Source organism: Dermacentor andersoni, chromosome 2, assembly GCF_023375885.2.
Source record: "Dermacentor andersoni chromosome 2, qqDerAnde1_hic_scaffold, whole genome shotgun sequence".
NCBI classification, from domain to species: domain Eukaryota; kingdom Metazoa; phylum Arthropoda; class Arachnida; order Ixodida; family Ixodidae; genus Dermacentor; species Dermacentor andersoni.
The window spans coordinates 159,183,496-159,201,857 of record NC_092815.1 but is presented as its reverse complement, the minus strand read 5'-3'; the positions used below and the strand labels follow the sequence as shown (position 1 = coordinate 159,201,857).

The 18,362-nt window shown below is 42.4% G+C and overlaps 1 protein-coding gene across 3 annotated transcripts in view; it reads right to left on the bottom strand.

Annotated features, from left to right (window-relative positions):
* PAN2 (PAN2-PAN3 deadenylation complex catalytic subunit PAN2) overlaps positions 1-18,362 on the bottom strand; it is a 92,171-nt gene that overhangs the window by 69,005 nt on the left and 4,804 nt on the right. For 2 of the 3 annotated variants that reach the window (XM_050187359.2, XM_055076093.2), the window contains exons 2-6: positions 17,314-17,502; positions 9,949-10,118; positions 5,726-5,924; positions 4,098-4,222; positions 2,589-2,733 (exon numbers count right to left, since the gene is read on the bottom strand). In XM_050187359.2, coding sequence (XP_050043316.2) covers positions 2,589-2,733; positions 4,098-4,222; positions 5,726-5,924; positions 9,949-10,118; positions 17,314-17,502 — 828 coding nt within the window. Of the gene's footprint in view, positions 1-2,588; positions 2,734-4,097; positions 4,223-5,725; positions 5,925-9,948; positions 10,119-17,313; positions 17,503-18,287; positions 18,324-18,362 lie in introns of those variants that run through there. The other variant, XM_055076092.1, reaches the window with a different exon arrangement.

The window sequence follows — 18,362 nt, the reverse complement described above, 5'->3', positions numbered from 1 at the left end:
ACAAGCTCATCAAAAATGCATGCAACAGAACTGATAGTTTGGCGAGTTAGTAAGTGTTCATGGCGAAATTGGTAACGCGCACAATGGACAAGGACGCACAATAGACAAGCGCTCGTGTATCCAGCTCCTCTGCATCCTTGTTTATGTGTGTGTGCTACAAATTTCACCAAAAATGAATGCAACTTCCCACAGCAGAAAAAGCTTTGCAAATTCTTTCTCAGTATGGTTATGGCCAAAATATTTGGCAGGACATAAGCTACAGCGTGCCAACTAGACATCTAATAGTCAACCAGAGTAATGTAGATAGTGTCGTCATTTCTTTTAACAAAGGCTGTATCATTGTGGCCAGGCTTAGGGCAATTGAGAAAGATATTTGTAAACTGCAATGCGATGTGAAATTTATTGAAGCTGTTGCAGTGACATGAAGTGAAATCACTTCCGTGGTGAACTAACTTAAAATGAAGCCTATCCTCTAGCAAGAATTTACTGGCGCTGCGTGCTTCCTTGATACTATATCTTGCAGTACTTTTTGTCATGTACATGTTCACTATGCATATGTTTCCTTTAACATATGCCAAGACTGCAGTAGCCCCTGTCGTGCTTCCCTATTACCCTTCGTTGACTTTTAGGCATGTGTTCTTGTTTGTCTGTTTTTTTTATCCTTTTTTTATATGCCTTCCTATCTTGAGCCGTTCATGACCAACTTTCCTGCACGGCAAGATGGCATTGTGCCTCTCCTGGAGGCAGTTTGCTGATTTGTCTCCAACTATTTTCTTTTACCTCTCTTACTTGTGACAAACATAAAGATAATATCTTCCTCGCTTTAAAACAGTGTCATCTCTCTGACAAGTGTTGGCAATCTTTTTCATGTCGCCTAAAAGCATTCCTCAGAGAATGTGATATGCACATACGCCACAGAATCTGATGATTTCATGCCTCTAAGTTGCTTCGTTCATGGTCATTAAGAACTAGGTAGCGTCCCGCTGGTGCCATTTGAATTACAATGCATTGTTTAATGGCGTTTCCGTTTTGGCATCTGATACCAAACACAATACAAGATGGCTTGCTTGTTTGCCAAATTGCCAATGGCAATTCCTTGGAATGCTGCAACTCAGATAGCTAAGTGCACAATCCAACCTTTGTAATGAGTTATTTTGACTCAGTAGCCTGCAGTTTGACAGCTGCTGACTTAGCCTGCTACTACTGGTGCTGTTGAATTATTTCCTTCCATGGGACTAACTGTTGCAGGAATCAAGCCCTCGTTCCTCTGGTTGCATACAGTGTGGCCATTAGAGCAGGCTCAGAGCTGACCTCTCTAAGACAGTCAAAGATGCATACACGATTTTCCTATCATATTGAGACATGTTCTTATTTATGCCTCTTCCAGGGACTGCATTTCATCTACTAACAAATTAAGGTTATCGCCACCACAAGATGCCCCTGCATGATTTGGAACCTGCTCGAATGTTATCATTGTTTCTATCTGTTGCGCATGTTCTCACCAAGCTTTGAGGGCAATGTGAATAGCGCTGTATTTTCTTGAGGGTATGCAAGCACCAGCAATTATGCTGGAACCTTTGACAAATTATGTATAAAAGCCGATGCACTTGACCTGCAGATCAGATTTTGACGACTGCCGACCGTGCTCGCCACTATGATTGTGCTCCGAATGGCACTTGCTTTTGTGGGTGCAGGTTCAACCAATAAAAAGTTGTTTCGTGATTCACAGTTTTGCTACTGTGTTCTTCGCCGTCACACAGTGTGACAATACCTTTTGGGAACAGCCCTGACTTGAGGTCATCTGCAGTGTCCTCCGCCTATGGTAAACGCATACCCTGCCTTGCTCCTTTGTGAATGTTAAGATGGAGAGCAGTAACTAGTTCTCATGCAGTGTTCTATTAACTGGGTCACATTTATCAGATGAGAATGTGGATCGAGGTTGCTCTACTCTTTCCCGATTGAGCCCGTCAGCCACCATGACACATAGCCATGGGGAACATTCCTCCCTCAGCAACATGCTAGTGGCACCCCATACTGTGCAGTGACCTATGGTGTGGGGGCCTTAGCTTCTTATGCCACTTGGAACAGGATGTGCTTGCCACGTCAAGTGTCGTGAAAGGCTGAGTGTAATAAATATCCTCCCCTTGTTGATTCATTCCCTGCAGCATATCTTGCAGTGCGATGCTTAGTTCTCTACAGATGCCATGTGCACACTTACAGCGGTGTGCCAGTTTAAACATGGCAATAGCTGTCGCAGCTCTGTTGCTAGCTAAGCTTGAACATGCAGGGGTCAGGACTAATGCGTGTACTGTGGAGGCACCACAAGCCAGACATAGCATCATACACACAATCATGACGTTAAGTACTGTATTAAACAATTTCACAGGGCACACACTGTTTTGAAAACAACATGCAAGCTTCGTTCTGATGTGACATCAGGGTGATGCATGCAAAATTTAAGTCATTTGCGCTTCCACACTTCCCTGCTCCCAATAACTCCATTTTGCACAAATGTATGGGGGCCTTCTCCCAAATGCTGTACCAGTTCCGAAATGAGAGCCCCCTCCATACAAAGCGAGTGCACGCACCTGAGACACAACGAAAAGCCGAGAAGTGAAGGCTGGAACAAAACGTAGCAGGGATGGCGGGAACAGCATCTGGATTGGTGCCACAGCTCGCATGACGCGCAGGTCATATACTTTTATGAATGGATCCACTGTAAGTGCACCATGTCTGTTGCAAATAAATAAAAGCCAGTTCGCGACTATTATATGTGCACTGCACGTATACTACTAGCCTATGTGATGTAGTGTGTAGACCAGTATATACAGTTGACTTCCATTAATTCGAACCTGACAACACCGACGAAATTGGTCAACTTATCTGGCGGGTCAATTTAAACAAGACACAAAAAAATGTCAAAACACATTGCTGATTTATTTGGCAATGTTTGCCCAATACTAAAGCACCCCTGAATCAAATGTGCACCCACTGTCTATGTGTCCAAAGCAGAAAACTAACACAGAGATAACATTACAGCTCCTAAACAATGTAAAACTCTAATGCGCTCCCGATTCTCTTTAGCAGGACAAATCGGCAAGTGTTTTGCACCGTGGCGCCCGGTTTCCTAAAGCCAGCTTCGCCACAATACAGCGGTGTTGTGCGTCAAAACATGCGAATGCCGTGAAGGCGGTTTCTGGCTCAAATTTATGGGGGGGGGGGGGGGGGGGGGGTGGAATGGCGTGCATTAGAATCAGGTAAACACCACCATCAGACATTGTGAGCTACCATTATGGCTTGAAAATCTCCCTAGGGCAGGCCAAAAATGGACGTTTTTGATGACGTTACATTATGTGTGTTCAACGCATCCACTGTCCCTTAAGCTCAGCCAAGACAAATGCTGCCAGTAACGGGGTCACTATTAGGGTCATCATAGAGGTAAGGTGCGTGAATGCTGGCTGGTCAAGTTCGAATTATCTGGCGAAGTCAATTTTAGGATCGAAAGAAACGTTTGGGCCCATACAAAAGCACGAGCGCTGGCAGGGACCTTCGGTCGAGATTGAATTAAGCGAAAAATCTAATTAACTGGAGTAGAATTAATGGAAGTCTACTGTGCTAAATTACAATGCATAAAAAAAAATACTGCGTCGCATTAAAAATGATAACTAAATGATAGTTACAGGAACATAGATGAAAACAAGTTTGCAGCAAGAAGGTTTAAGAGTCAAAGCAACAGTTAACATGGGTCGAAAGTAAGCTGGATTCCATGTGCAGTAACATTGTCGAGTGGTAATATTTCCTTCATTTCAGACGCTTGATGTTTTAAAGAAAGAACTGTGTAAATCATTTGAACAACGCTTTCATAATGTGGCCCACCAAATATTTCACTGACACATTGATAATTAAGTGATTAATTGAGGACTTGGTTAAATAGCTTTAACAAAAATAATTTGGGGGAAAAATGAACAAAAATTACTCGTGACCAGCATTGACAGCTTGCAGTGACATACAGTAAATTTCATTCATGCAGGTGCCTCCATTATTATTATATATTTTTAATTCTTGGCAATTTGGGACAGCAGGGGTGAATTACTTGCCTGTTGGTAAAGCCACACGTGACAACCATGTTGCCGAGCACATCAAAGTCAGACAGCACACCAGTTTCTGAAAGTGATTCTAACGTGTACTCCACCTTAAAAGTTGACGAGTCCCGCAGTGTGACCTGAAGCATAAAACATTTTGCTATATAAACACACAAGAAAGGCCTAAATAAAATTTACAACATGCACCCACAATAAAACATACCTAACCGTGAAAATGATCTAATCTAAAATTCTACTTTTGCTGATGTAATTGAGTGCTTCTAGCCTGCCCTTCAGAAAACTTATTTGCCATGCAAACTGTAAGCAAAAAAGTGCTATCAAGACTTCCTGAAGGAACTTAGTACTAAAGAGACAAATTGCTGTCTGGAGGACATCCTGAGAGTACGGTGACAATTGAAGGATCGTGTCCAACAATGATGGAAACAAGCATGCTTTTCTCCCTAAACAGGGAGCCAGCTTTTTAAATTGGCAGGAAAGTGTGCATAAACACATACGCTTTAGTTCTTGCTGAGTGTCTCTACTGCTCAACAAATATTCTCTCTTTCTTGCTCCCCTCCCCCCCCCCACACTTTTTTTTTTTTATGTCAACCACGACACCTTTTGTTGAAAGCGCCGCTGCTTTGGCTCCAGATACTGTCCCATCATCTATTACATGGCTAGCACCTACTATTAACCCTTTGGAACTCTTATTCACACGTATCCTACCCATAGAATATCTTACAAAACTGCTAGAGGGAACGCTAATGCTGCGATCATTCGGCCGCCGTGGGAATGATGGGTAGGACATCGAATTGTCTGATATTCGTGCTTGGGGCTTCAAACGTTCTTGTGTCTTCATTTATTGTACTTTATATGGGCCTAAACTGGCCTAAATTTCAAAGCAGTTTATACTTCTTTTTTTATGCAGAAGGTATAATAAGACAATGCAAACACGCATAATCACTGCTAACTGCAGTGGTTCTGCTTGTCCATGCATTCGTGGCATAGTGGTTTCAATATCGGGCTTCTGTGCTGGAGCTCCCGCGTTCAATACCTGCCGCAGGAGAATTTTCATAACATTTGTTTAATTATTTATAACGCAGTGATTTCTTAAAGATGGTCACTTTGCAAAGTCATGAAGCCATTTAAAGTCAGGAGCACAAAGTTTAGACAATTCCATGTACTAACCGCCATTCCCATGCTGGCTGACCTGCCCTGCTTGCAGCTCCCATAGACACTAGTGCCCCAGTTCCCTCTAGTAATTGTATGAAACGCTATGATCCTACCTACATGCTGCTTCTTTCCTGCCTCTGGCTCCCTAAAATATTCTCTTTCCTACACTCTTACTTCTACTGTTCTTCTTCCAAACACCTTCAGCATAACCAGGGTCCAGTGGCCACCCCAAATGCTCCTCTCAAAGAAATTGCCAGGAAGCATCAGAATACATTAAGTGGGTGCGCAAACTTTCACCACAGAAGTGCTTGTTTCCAGCCATGTTGAGTCACACCGACAGCACACGTGAAAAGCTCGCTCAAGCACATAATATCCTAGCATTTTTTTTTTCTGTCAGTGGCAACAGCGGTAACTTTTGCGAGCAGCAAGTATAAAAGCAAACGGAGGGGAAGGGCTGAGACAAGACATACCTTGCCCGTGAAGTCGGCACAGCAGATGAAGCGTGGGTGCCTCCGTATGACAGCACAGCCATTCTCCCCCACGTCGGCAACTGTGGTCTGCTCGCCCGTTGCAAGATCCAGTTCAATGAGGCTTGTCTGATTACCGCCCATCAGTAATGAACCAGATGGCGACAAGGTCATGCAGTGCATGTCCTCCAATTCTTCAGAACTGCAAAGGACCACGCGGTGCTGACAGCTGTCTTACAAGAAGCGTGCATTGGCGGCATGAAATCCACAAATTCAGCTGCACCTCCATGCTTTGCACAAGGCCCTCATTCCTTCCATCACCTCGTGTGTGCCGTCAAACTGTTGTGCGTGTGTAGCATAGAAAGTAAATACACACTTGTTGCGTATTAGACTGATAGGCTATAAGAATAGTCACCAAAAGCAACATAAATAAATTCATTTTAGCATTTTCAAAGCAGGCACACAAGCAAGTAAGACATTTAAATACAAAGTCATGCTAAAGCATTAACAAAAGCTTGCCTCTCAATGTGAGCTGCATTAAGTGCATGAATCATAACATAGTGAGATCAGTATGTCTTCCGACTTTATTCTGAGTAGCCTAAAGAATTAAAAAAATATATCCTTCAAAAACAGATCATGCATTAAAATATAAAGGAAATACACATGCAAACAGTGGCAGGCATTGTGGGAAATGGCACAGTAGGCATCACAATTCTTATACAGCAGCCAATTAAATTTATGTACGTACAAGGGACCATCAGAATATCAAAATAATAATCAGGCAGTCTGAAAAAACAAGTCTAAAGAAAAAGTTAATTTAATATATGTTACAACCAGTGCTTCAGAAAAGTTGTGGACAGCACTATTTCTTAGTACAGTAGATTTCCATTAATTCCACTCCAGTTAATTCAACTTCTCAAGCAATTCGATCCCGGCCGAAGGTCCCGGACGGCGCCCAAACGTTTCTATGAGCTCAAACTTTCGTTATTTTGATTCTAAAATTAACCTTTGCCAGATAATTCGAACTTGACTGGTCAGCACACATACACCTGACCCCTATGGTAACCCGATAGCTACTTCTTTAGTGGCAGTCTCTGTCTCTGCAGAGCTTATGGGGCAGTGCATGCATTGAACACACGTTACTGCTCATCGAAAGTGCCCATTTTCATTCCACCCTAGAAAGATTTTCAAGCAATAACCGTAGCTAAGAACATCTGTGTCATGAGTCAGTAAAGAAACAGAGAAGAAAAAGACATTAATTGGGAAAAAAAGCAAAAGATCCCGAGGCAGCAGAGGAAGAGATTAAGAGAAAGAAGTGGGAAAATAAGGAAGTGGCTAAAGAAAAATAACTGAATATATGAACGAACAAGAAGTTGAAAATGCACGTGGACCTATATGGCAAATGCTGCCATGTAGCAGAAGGGTAGCGTCGTGCCATGGTGTAGCCCAGCTACACTCTGGGACTACGAGCAGGAAAAGGAGTTGGCTGGAGGCTGGAGACAGCGGCAATAGAGTGGAGGCTGTGTTTCAGCTGCCGCAGCTGCGACCCCTGAGCTGAGCTGGCGCCCTCAATGGAGATCTCATCTACAGGCTGATGGCACCGTTTCCAATAGTCTCTGCGCCTATGATCCGCAGGCTAGCAGAGTTGGCTGGGTGACCCAGGCGCCTCAGTCACCCCCCTATCCTGACCTTCTGGCCAGATGAACCATAAACTGGATGGCGGAGACAGCAACGTTGAATCCAAGATGCAGCGGCAGGCCCAACGACTATTTGTTGGAAACAGCGACGACGATGCGATGTGGCAAAGCCGATGGACTCAATGTAAATATTATGTGCTTACTTTAGAGAATGTGTGGAATTAACTCATGCTGTACATTGTTTGTGGAGTTGATTTCTTTGATGCTTGGTTTTAATTATAAATGTTCACCTTACACGTGCGACTTGTCCCTGTCTGTCTTTAGTGTGCCGAAATTCATGACAGTTGGATTACGGTATTTACACGATTTTAGCACATTTCTTTCATTTTCTTTTAAAGCAAATTAGGCCGGAAATGACCTGTGCAGTGAAATAGGGCAAGAAACCACAACAGCCTTCGTAATGTTTGTATTCTTAACCGCATAACACAAGTTTATTGCAGTGAAGGTAATATTAAGAAAGAGTGTGGTGAAGCTGACTTTAGGAAACTGACCGCCATTGTGCAACAATATTTCCTGCTAAAAAATATGGAGCGCGTTAGATGTCTACTTTTTGGGGGGGCTTCAATATCATTGCTACGTTAGTGTTCTATTCTAGACACATAGAAAGTGGGTGCACATTTGATTTGGGGGTGTACCGGAATCTGGCAACTACTGCCAAATGAATCAGCAGTGCATTTCGGCATTTCTTCTGTATGTTGCTCAATTCGACCCTTCGGATAATTAGATCAGTTTTGTCGGCCCTGTCAGGGTCAAATTAAGAGAAGTTGACTGTATTCATTTTCATTCAACTGAAAAAAAAATGGGAATACCCTTTTATTTTGTTTTACTTAACGTTGTTGTTTTGAGAGAAAGAACATCTATTTGAAGTTTCGTGATAGTCGAGGTTATGGGAATGTCTCACATTTTCCCTTTACACTGCCTGATGTGCATCGTGGACTGTTGTGTTGGAATGCCATGTGCAACCATGACTGCACAGTGCTGACAGTTAAGGCCATGCAACGTGACTTCAGTTTGGAGGTTTCTGCATAAATGTATGCTTTCACCATTCCGTCCAATAAGTCTAAAGACAAACTTGTAGGCACTTGTAGTAGTTGTCCACCTATCACACATGGGCCCAAACGTTGCTTTTATGCCCGTGAGTCTAGCTCTGTGTGCGTAATCTCAGGCAAGACCACCGATGATGACTACTCGTGCGAACATTTTGTGAGGGCTTAGCACCTATTACCACACCAGCAAGTGGCAAATTTTCGTCACACCTACATTACAGCTGACTAGGTTGATAGACTTCAGCACTGTTTCACTATGAGTCGGTAGTCAGAAGTTAAGGTTGGCACACAGTCGATGAATAAACAAGTCATATGTCATCACCAGGAGCTGGTCTCGCAATGTCAGAGTGATGACGCAGATTCAGTACTGCCTTTCTTTGCTTCCATAAGTTTCGTCGTCAATAAGTGCGACATCCTGAATTTTTTAAAGTGCAGTGGCCCCTGCCCTTCAAGAGTACTATGTGGAGCAGCCAAAAATGTGTTTTGGAATAGTAAGATGGGCTTTCGGAGCAGATTTATGCAAGCAATTGCAAAATATCATGCGGAGCTTTTACAGTGCACAAGCCATATGAAAGCAATAAATAGCCACTTGTCCACAGCCTCAATCAAAGCATTAATAATGAAACCACCTCTTCATCACAGTCCTCACTATGAACTGTGATGAAACAGTGGTGTTCGAAGATGTGCTTATAAAGCACTTAAATGGCTTAGAAAGACACAGAGACATTTGGAAAGGCTACCTGGAGACTTCAGAGCCATTTGAGAGCTTTCAGCATGACCTCATCGCTATATATTGATTAAGACAGAGCAATCTATGAGACAAAAAGGATATGCAGCAAGGCATAACCAGTGCTGCATTGTCAGTATGCAGTGGCAAAAGTTGTGGTTTGAACCAGAAAATCTTATTGTAGCGGCCGTATGGCATTTTTAAAGCCATGAAATCCCCTCGCCCATGAAAGTGGGGGTCTGGCTCTGCGCCAGCATGATCAGTTGCTTGCACCTGAAAAGTGCCTGGTAGCGATGTTATCCTGTTGCCTAAGCAACCTGTATGCGGAGGCCTGGCTGACGCCTGGTGGTGATGAAGGCATAGAATAAGGACACTAAGATAAGGATAATGACAAAGATAAAGATTATCTCCATACCCGTTAGAAAACAAAAGAAACAGCAGCATGATCCAGGCTTGGCTTGGTCCACTACGCAACCAATGCAGCTGCTGGCCCATGCCATGTTGCTCTCAGTGGTGCGAAGAAACAGTGCCTGAGGACTTATTTCTGTTTTCAAAAGCCCTGTAAGTCTTTCAGTGCAAGGGGGCCGCAGTTTTATCATATTTAGCTAAAATGTAGCAGAATGTAGCAGCGCTCACCTCTCAATGTAGTTTGGTGCAATTGGTGCAGCAGCAATTACTACTACTATTACTTTAGCTTGACTCAATGCTCGCCTCAAATGTCCCTTCAATGCAGAGAACAGAATAGTCTATACGCACCTATGGTGGAATGCAATCAGTCCTCTGCGGTTGTTGAGACGAAGAGTGTTGCAAGTGAGAGACAGGACACCTGCATCAATGGTCAGCAACTGCCGCACCTCGTTGGTAGCATGCACTTGAAAGGACGTGTACTTCTGCAGCTCCCAGGTATAGTAGGATGTCACGTGGCCCTTGGTAGGTAGAACATGAAAAATGGCTTTGTCAAGAATGAGTCACCTGTCAACAAGCACACGCAAGCACAATGGCTCTAGGGGGCTTTAATGTGTGCGCTCTACAATCTTTGTGGGATGTGATGACACGTGAATCATCCCAAAATTAAAACACACAACTTCTCCTTTGCATTTGTGGGCTTCCGATGAATGCTGACTGTTTTGGTACTACACACTGAATGAAACGACAAAGATTTGAGACTACTTGTAGATGCACACAAGACAAAGACTGGCAACCTCACAGAAACTAACATGGTATGAATTACAATATTACCTTAACTCTTTAATTTTTATGTCTGTGCTACTCTCATTTTTGAAGTTTGTTCCAATATCACCAAGGAGAAATCCACTTGATTTTTGATTGTTCAATTCATTGCATGTTTGCTCGCTTCCTTTATTGATTGATTGATTGAGTTCAGTGCGCCAGTGCAACACAGGAGCTATGAGAGATGCTGTAGTGGACGGCTTCAGAATAATTTTGACCAACTACGGTTCTTTAGTGTGAACCCGGTACTCAGTACATATTTCACTGGTCTATGTAACTTTGAAGCCTTGACAGAAAGAAGAAAGCCTCTACCGACAACCTCTAAATGTGCTATGAAAAAGCTAGCTCCTAATTGACATTCAAACATTTTTCAGTCCTATCCTTATCAGAATGCGGCCACCGTAGCTGGGAATCAAACCAGTGACCTTGCATTTGGAAGCAGTATGCCACAGTAACTCAGCCACTATGGCACATGAAGAGTCGCGTTTTTCAAGGTAGCAATACTTTTTTTTCACTTACCAGCATTTAACCATGCTCATCGATTCCTTTCGTGGTCACATGAGTGCTGATTCATTTTAATTCAGAGTCTATAGTGCATATATTTCATGGTTTAAAAAAAAAATATTTAAAATTTGCATCTGCGTTGAGGATGAAGCCAGCAGGTGCTAGTCTCAGATGCCATACTATGCTTCAGCTACACTCTATTGTCTTGGGATAGGTGCCGTGCATAACAAACATTATGGGCATCTGCACCAGGCATCAGGAAAAGGGCATGTTTTAACAGCACTCCAACGTGGAGCCTCCAAAATGAAAAAAAAAAAAAAAAACAAATCTAGAAACATGGGTCACAATGGTGCTGATGTGATGCAACCTCAACAATGCGATGGCAAAAGCTTGAATTCTGTGCCACCAGGGGGAGCCACACTGCTGCTCCCTGCACCGCATTCTTTCTCTCTACTGTACCTGGCCACACCTTCCTCTACCTGGCCGCCTGTGCCATACAGTTTCAGTAAAATAGTTTCAGAAGAGATTACTCGAAGAAAATGCGAATATGGAGCCCCCGAGAGTGGCTAACACAGCAGTATGCAAATGTTTGGTTGTTCATGCTGTGAGGGCTGGATTCAATCCTCTTATTCCCTTCTTATACAGTAGAATCGCGTTAATTTGAACTCCAAGGGCACCGGAAATATATTCTAATAAAACAGAGTTCAAACTAAGGAGAGCCCCTTAAAATATAGTGCCCGATCAATTGTGCAGCACAGTGCGTAAAACCAAAACCATCACTGAGCATGCATTGAGAGTATTTATCCTTCCTACATCAGCGCATGATGACATGTGCCGGAACAAGCCTAGGTTACCTACATAAAGTCCAAGTGCGATATCGCACATCATGCACTGTTTGCTGTGGGTGAGAGAAAAAAAAAACATGCAAGGATGAGCCAAGGAGGATGGGACGTGATGCACGCCGTCCTCCCGCATGAGAGAGAGAAAGAGATTGTAGAGAGGAGGAGGCACTCTTTTCTGCATATTCGCATGCCCAATGTTGGAGATGACCCGACTGAGCGCACTTTATGAAGGGAGGCATTAAGTGAGTGCCGAGGGCATGGTAACGTGATCGAGCGCACGCTAATAGTGAGGGGTGGGTGTATTAAGCTTCTTGAAGGTGACCGCCCACCACACAGTTTATTATATGTGTGGGGCACCTCTTGTGAGCTCATCTTAAACCTTGACCGTTTGTGCATGACCTCTAAGAACGGGCACCGTGCACCGTCTTTCCCAGGCCATTTCACTCGTACAGAGAGTGCATAGTCGGTGAAGTTTCCTCTCCCGCCACAATGGAACTGGCCACTAAGGCACATACTCCACTGCGCAGCTTGGAACTAGGCAGAAAGCAATGGCTTGCGGTGCTTTTGGACGGTCACTACAAAATACATGCACTTATATTGTCAGTTTGGATGACGATAAGTGGCTGAGCTTTGTTAATTCGGCATGCAGACATACTTAAACATAGACCATCACGCAAGACAGTTGGTATGAGCGGCTGGACCCTGCACTAGAATTGAACTTTGCAGGCAGAAGTGCTTGGCACCTCAGTACCAAAGATATGTGTGTTGCCAGTTCTTCCAAGAATAGGTAAACAAAATGGGAGAGAAACCTGTGCATGGGCACATGTGTTGTCAATCTGGTGAACGCTTAGTCTCCTCATAAAATATGAACTAAGATGAGATAGGTTTTCGACTGTTCAAAAATAAAAAAACAAAGTTATAAAGAATCCCGATTAAAAATGACAAAACTAAGGAATTAACATGAGGTAGGCTTTCGAGTGTTCAAGAATAGAAAACAACATTGTGAAGAATCCTGATTAAAAATGACAGAACTAATGCTGTCCATCATCCCAATTATTATTTTTTTAACAAGCTGCATTTTATTTATATTTATAATGATATTATTATCATCCTTCAGCTGAATTCGAATGTAGATTGTTTCTTATATTTATTGGAGCATTTTATCTTTCTTGTGTTTTGACAATACCTGGATTTTTATTCAATGCTTTCATTTCCCATTTGTTCTTATTTTTAACAAGCCAACACCTCTTGAATACAATTCAATTTCTTTTAAGCTTTTGCTTCTCCTTTCTTGGTTATTCTTTTGCTCATTTTTAAACAGTCAGAGGTGTATCTTCTGTTAATCCTTGTTTTGTGGAAAAACAAAGGAAATGTCTGGTGGTAATGCATCACGCAACAAAATGTGCAAATAATCTTCATGAATGTTCAGTCGCACCGCATAGTTCTAACATTTAAGACACAGGTGAGTAATTTAAACACGATCACAAACATAAGATGATTTGTGTACGTGCTTCCGTTGTGGGTGCCTTTTAGAACTATGCAGCGCAACTTTGCACACATGACCAAGAAATAACTAGCCTACAAGCCACCAGTCAAACAACCTTCAAGCGGATACAGGAATCAATCTGGCAGGCCTTGCTTTTCCCAGAAAAGCTTTTTCTTTCTGCTTGTTTGTTAAAGCGCATGTATCTAGTGTTGTTATTCTTAACCATGCCCTTTCATAGAATCCATTTCTACTTGGGCCGGAGTATGGTCTCACTATATAGAAGTAAATAAATTTGCTGAAACTAGGACACTTTTTAAAGAACAAGAAATTTGCAGTTCTGCCCAAAAAGCGAAGCACCGATTGCAATATCAAATTAGTAGATAGCTGTACGTAGTAAGGCTAGTAGTCTTATCAGCCGTATAAACTTGTAAACATTCACTTACTAACTAAATTAACAATGACAGAATGTGTAAGCATGACTGAACAAGGACCTAGAAAGAAACAGAAACACAGAGACAGCTGTCTTTGTGTATCTGCTTGTTTTTACATCCTTATTCAGTTCCGTTTACACATTCTATCATGCATTCAAACCAACTAGGCTACCAGTGTACTCTAACTAAATTAACAAGCACGGTGTCAAGCGCGCACAGGTAAGCATGAACACATCTCGCTCAATGAGCATAGAGACTCGCTGTCAAAATGCTAAAGTGAGGAATCGCGGAGGCAGCTAGCGAATTGAACTTCGTGCATCTCTCGCTTCAATGCAAACAAAACGTCGAAAGCACAGCACATACGAAGCTATCGGCATTACGTGGACACTGCAAACATCGCAGATCGCTTTTAAGATGAAGCTTGCGCGGGCACGTACACGGCGATGGCGACAGCAGAAATGCACCTGGAGGGTCCATATAATTGCTATAGCAATAAAAATAAAAACGAAAAAGATGAAGAAAACAAAACAAATTAATAAAGAAGCCACATGGCCTGTTTTTCGTGAAGCCAATGGTGAAATCCCCTAACTACCTATTATTTCTATGGAAGCTGAACCATTACAGTGCCAGCAACTACTGTATGAAGCTTGTTGATCCTGTCGTACCAGTGAAGGCGGGAAGTCATTTGCCCTGTAAATTTTTTAATCTGAGAATTGGGTTAATTTCTTTGGGCACCGCAGTTACAATTCTATATGCCAAAGTGTTACCAAAGACTCACAAACACTGAAGAAATTACCTGTATTTAGAACATATTGTATAGATTTTAAAGGCGTTACTGAGTTGATCAGTGCAGCAAAATTGGTCATCATATGTGAAGCACGTGAGAAGAGAGTACAGGAGGACACACATTTGGGTAGGTTGTCATGTAGCGACTTTTTTTAAATAGTTTTTGCTTGTGTTGATTTATATAACACATGTTCTTAAAATTATTTAGCGTTTTCAAAGAGGTCATTGTTTTTTCTTGAAGCTGATATATTTCTTTATGTTTGACATACTAAGTCCTAATATGACTAATAAAAATCGGGCCCCTCGGTTAACCCCCTTTCTTCTCGTTTATTACATAACGAGGGTCTAGTATCCAGCAACATTGATGCCTTCAGGTAGCATGCGTGGGTTTATTGACCACTTGCCTTCACCTAAAAAGATCACATTCTCGTGACGCCTGTGGAAGAAAGGATGGTCTATATTAGCCGCCAAGGTCTGCGATGACTCATTGGTGGCGCTGGCTAACACTCCCAGGGTTCTACTAAGAAACATAAATACCCAAGAAAGTGGACGGGGAAACCGCACCACGGTAGCTCAATTGGTAGAGCATCACACACGAAATGCGAAGGTTGTGGGATCGTTCCCCACGTGCGGCAAGTTATTTTTTCATCCACTTTCATTTCCATTAGTTTATCGTTTCATTTTTTCATTCATTTCATTTATTGATACTGTCAGCCCAACTTTGGGCTATTATAGGAGTGGTAGGTGACAATACAAGCAACAATATATTTACAGGATAAAGAAAATAAAAGTACATTTTGGGAAATGCAGTGATAGTAATATCATGGCAAATACAGCATGTAATACAATGCCAAGGTGATTACAGTATAAACATTTGGCCGAGTTATGGTATGCGTACACATGCGCTTTTGACATTTTCAAAAAAGTCGCGTATAGATGACGTCCTTAGGATTGAGTCTGATCATAGATTCCATTGTTTTATTGCTCTCAAAAAGAAGATATATTTAAAACAATCATTGCGAGTAGTAGGAGGAGAGATATACATGCTGTGGCGCTGACAAAAATAGTTGCTAGGAGAGAACTGAAAATAGCCATCTTTATCAATTTTAACGTGGCCATGAATAATAAGAAAAAGAAACTTCAAACGATCATACGCAGTTCTAGACCCTAGAGAGGGAAGTTCAGCAAGTTCACATAACTGGGTAGGAGAGTGAGAACGACGATATCTGTAAAAAATAAATCGTGCAGCAAGCCGGTGAATTTTATCCAGCTTACTGATTAGATGAAGTGTATGGGTCCCACACAATTTTTGCATACTCCATAACCGGTCGACTCAAAGTTTTATATGCCAGGCATTTTACTTCAGGGGTAGCATTATGCACATTTCTTCTAAGCGACCACAAGGCTTTCTGGGCCTTCATAGATACGTAATCAATGTGTTCATTCCTAGGCAAATCCGAGGCAAGCTTTAAACCCAAGTATTCAAATGTGTCTTACCAGTACTCACATACGGGGCAGAAACCTGGAGGCTTACGAAAAGGGTTGTACTTAAATTGAGGACGACGCAACAAGCTATGGAAAGAAGAATGATGGGTGTAACGTTAAGGGATAAGAAAAGAGCAGATTGGGCGAGGGAACAGACGCGAGTTAATGACATCTTAGTTGAAATCAAGAAAAAGAAATGGGCATGGGCAGGACATGTAATGAGGAGGGACGATAACCGATGGTCCTTAAGGGTTACGGACTGGATTCCAAGGGAAGGGAAGCATAGAAGGGGGCGGCAGAAAGTTAGGTGGGCGGATGAGATTAAGAAGTTTGTAGGGATGACACGGCCACAATTAGTACATGACGGGGGTAGTTGGAGAAGTATGGGTGAGGCCTTTGCCCTGCAGTGGGGGTAACCAGGCTGATGATGATGATGATTTAAATTTTGATACATTTTTTAACGCGACACCTTCAATGGAATAAGCCTAATCAATAATACTCCGTTTTCTAGTAATAGACATGTAAACCGTTTTTTTTTTTTTCAGAGTTCAACACCATTTGCCAGGTGTCACACCAATTTTTTACCTTTTGAAAATTTGAATTTAAATCGGTCTGATCGGCAGGCGATTCAATACAGTTATACAGAACGCAATCATCTGCGAACAGTCTGATGGGAACTGTACTGTCTTGTGGCATGTCATAGATAAATAATAAAAATAACAGGGGGCCCAATACACTTCCCTGGGGTACTCCAGGCTCTACAGGTGAAAAGGAAGACCGGTATTTCTCTTTATATCATTTCATTTTTATTTATTTCTTTATTTCATTTATGAAGCACAAGTAATTTCCCCTATGTTGTCCTTGGTGTCAGTGTTTGTTGGCTTCTTATGATATGAGTAAGTCCATACCTACCAATTCAATGAAGTTCATTGAAAAAAATTTTATTGTGTTACGCTGAGCTCAGCTTCTACAGATGCTGATTGACTAAATTATGGATTGATTTATTACATACTGCAGTCATGAAGTCTATACAAGGAGGGAAAAAATTAATTCAACAAAACAATGCACACAGCACTGAACATAAAAAAGAAGTTCTAAAGTGCAAATACAGATGTCACCGAGTCATCAGTGCTAAATATACATTTTCATCAGGCAGAATTAACTGGTGTTTAAAGAGGTAAGTACAGAGGGGAATGTGGAACGTAGTAGATGAAATGGGCAAGACAACAAACATGAAATAGATAAACCAGGTGCTTCGTGTTCCTTGCCCCATTCACTTAGCATTGTTAATATGCTCCACCATTCCAGTACACAACTATACCAGTGTCCAGCAATAAGCAGAGGGAAAGGCCAGTACCCCTTGGTTTCCCATCCAAAGTAGCTCCTCCTGGGTATCAAATGCCAATGCAGAGACACCAAACTGGCTGCCACCGTCCACAGGAATGTTCTGCAAAAAACTGTAGTCCTGGCCATGGGCCAAGGCACCTGGGAACTGCTCCAGGCCACTTTCCCCAACACCTGGATACTTGGGCACAGCATACTCCATCTGCAAAAGGTGCACTATGTCTTAAGGCATGTGTCAATGCTACTTTATACTGGCATAGAACAACATTTCTCAAAGTGTAATCCATGGGCATATGGGATCTTCAGAAGAGTTCAAAGTGACCCATGTGGGTCAGTACAATGTAGTGACTCCTTCCACTCAATTCTGTGCCACTCTTATCCACTATTCACTGCTCGCTGATCCCATCATTGATAACATGGGCAGAGTGCCACTTTGACCAGTGACGAAGCACCCCCCCCCCCCCCCCAACAAGGAACGGCATTAGAATAAATTTATGTACATTACCCAGGCCTTGGACTAACTTCAGAGTCACGCTACTGATGAGAGTTGCTTATCAAAAGAGCATGCACGGCATCTATTAAAATGGCATCATGTATGGCAAAAAAAAATAAACATACTGCAGGAGCACTAGACTGTTGCATCCCCTCATATTTGTCTTTCCTGCATGGCTGTCAGATTTCCTGGCATTCAACTTACCTGCATAACACATAAGGAGAAGTAGGGGTTGTAGTTTCCTGCTACGCCACACGCGGAGAATATCCCACAATGCACAGAGAAGAAAACTGCTTCTCCCATGCAAGGAAAAAAACAGGGGTGCCCCCGTTTCTATGTGTGGAATTAACAGGTGATAGTGGCACTTCGTCTTTTGTTTTCGTATTTTTTTTAGATACCTTTTCTGCGATCCCTACTGTGCCCTAAAAGATGTTATTTAGCAAGCACCAACCCACCCAACACGTCCTGACAAAGATTTCTGGCAAGGCACATACCTTTATGAAGCTGGGTTCTCCCCTTCAATGCCAACACTAAAGTGAAGAAAGCAAGGACAACTGATGCTGAAGCAG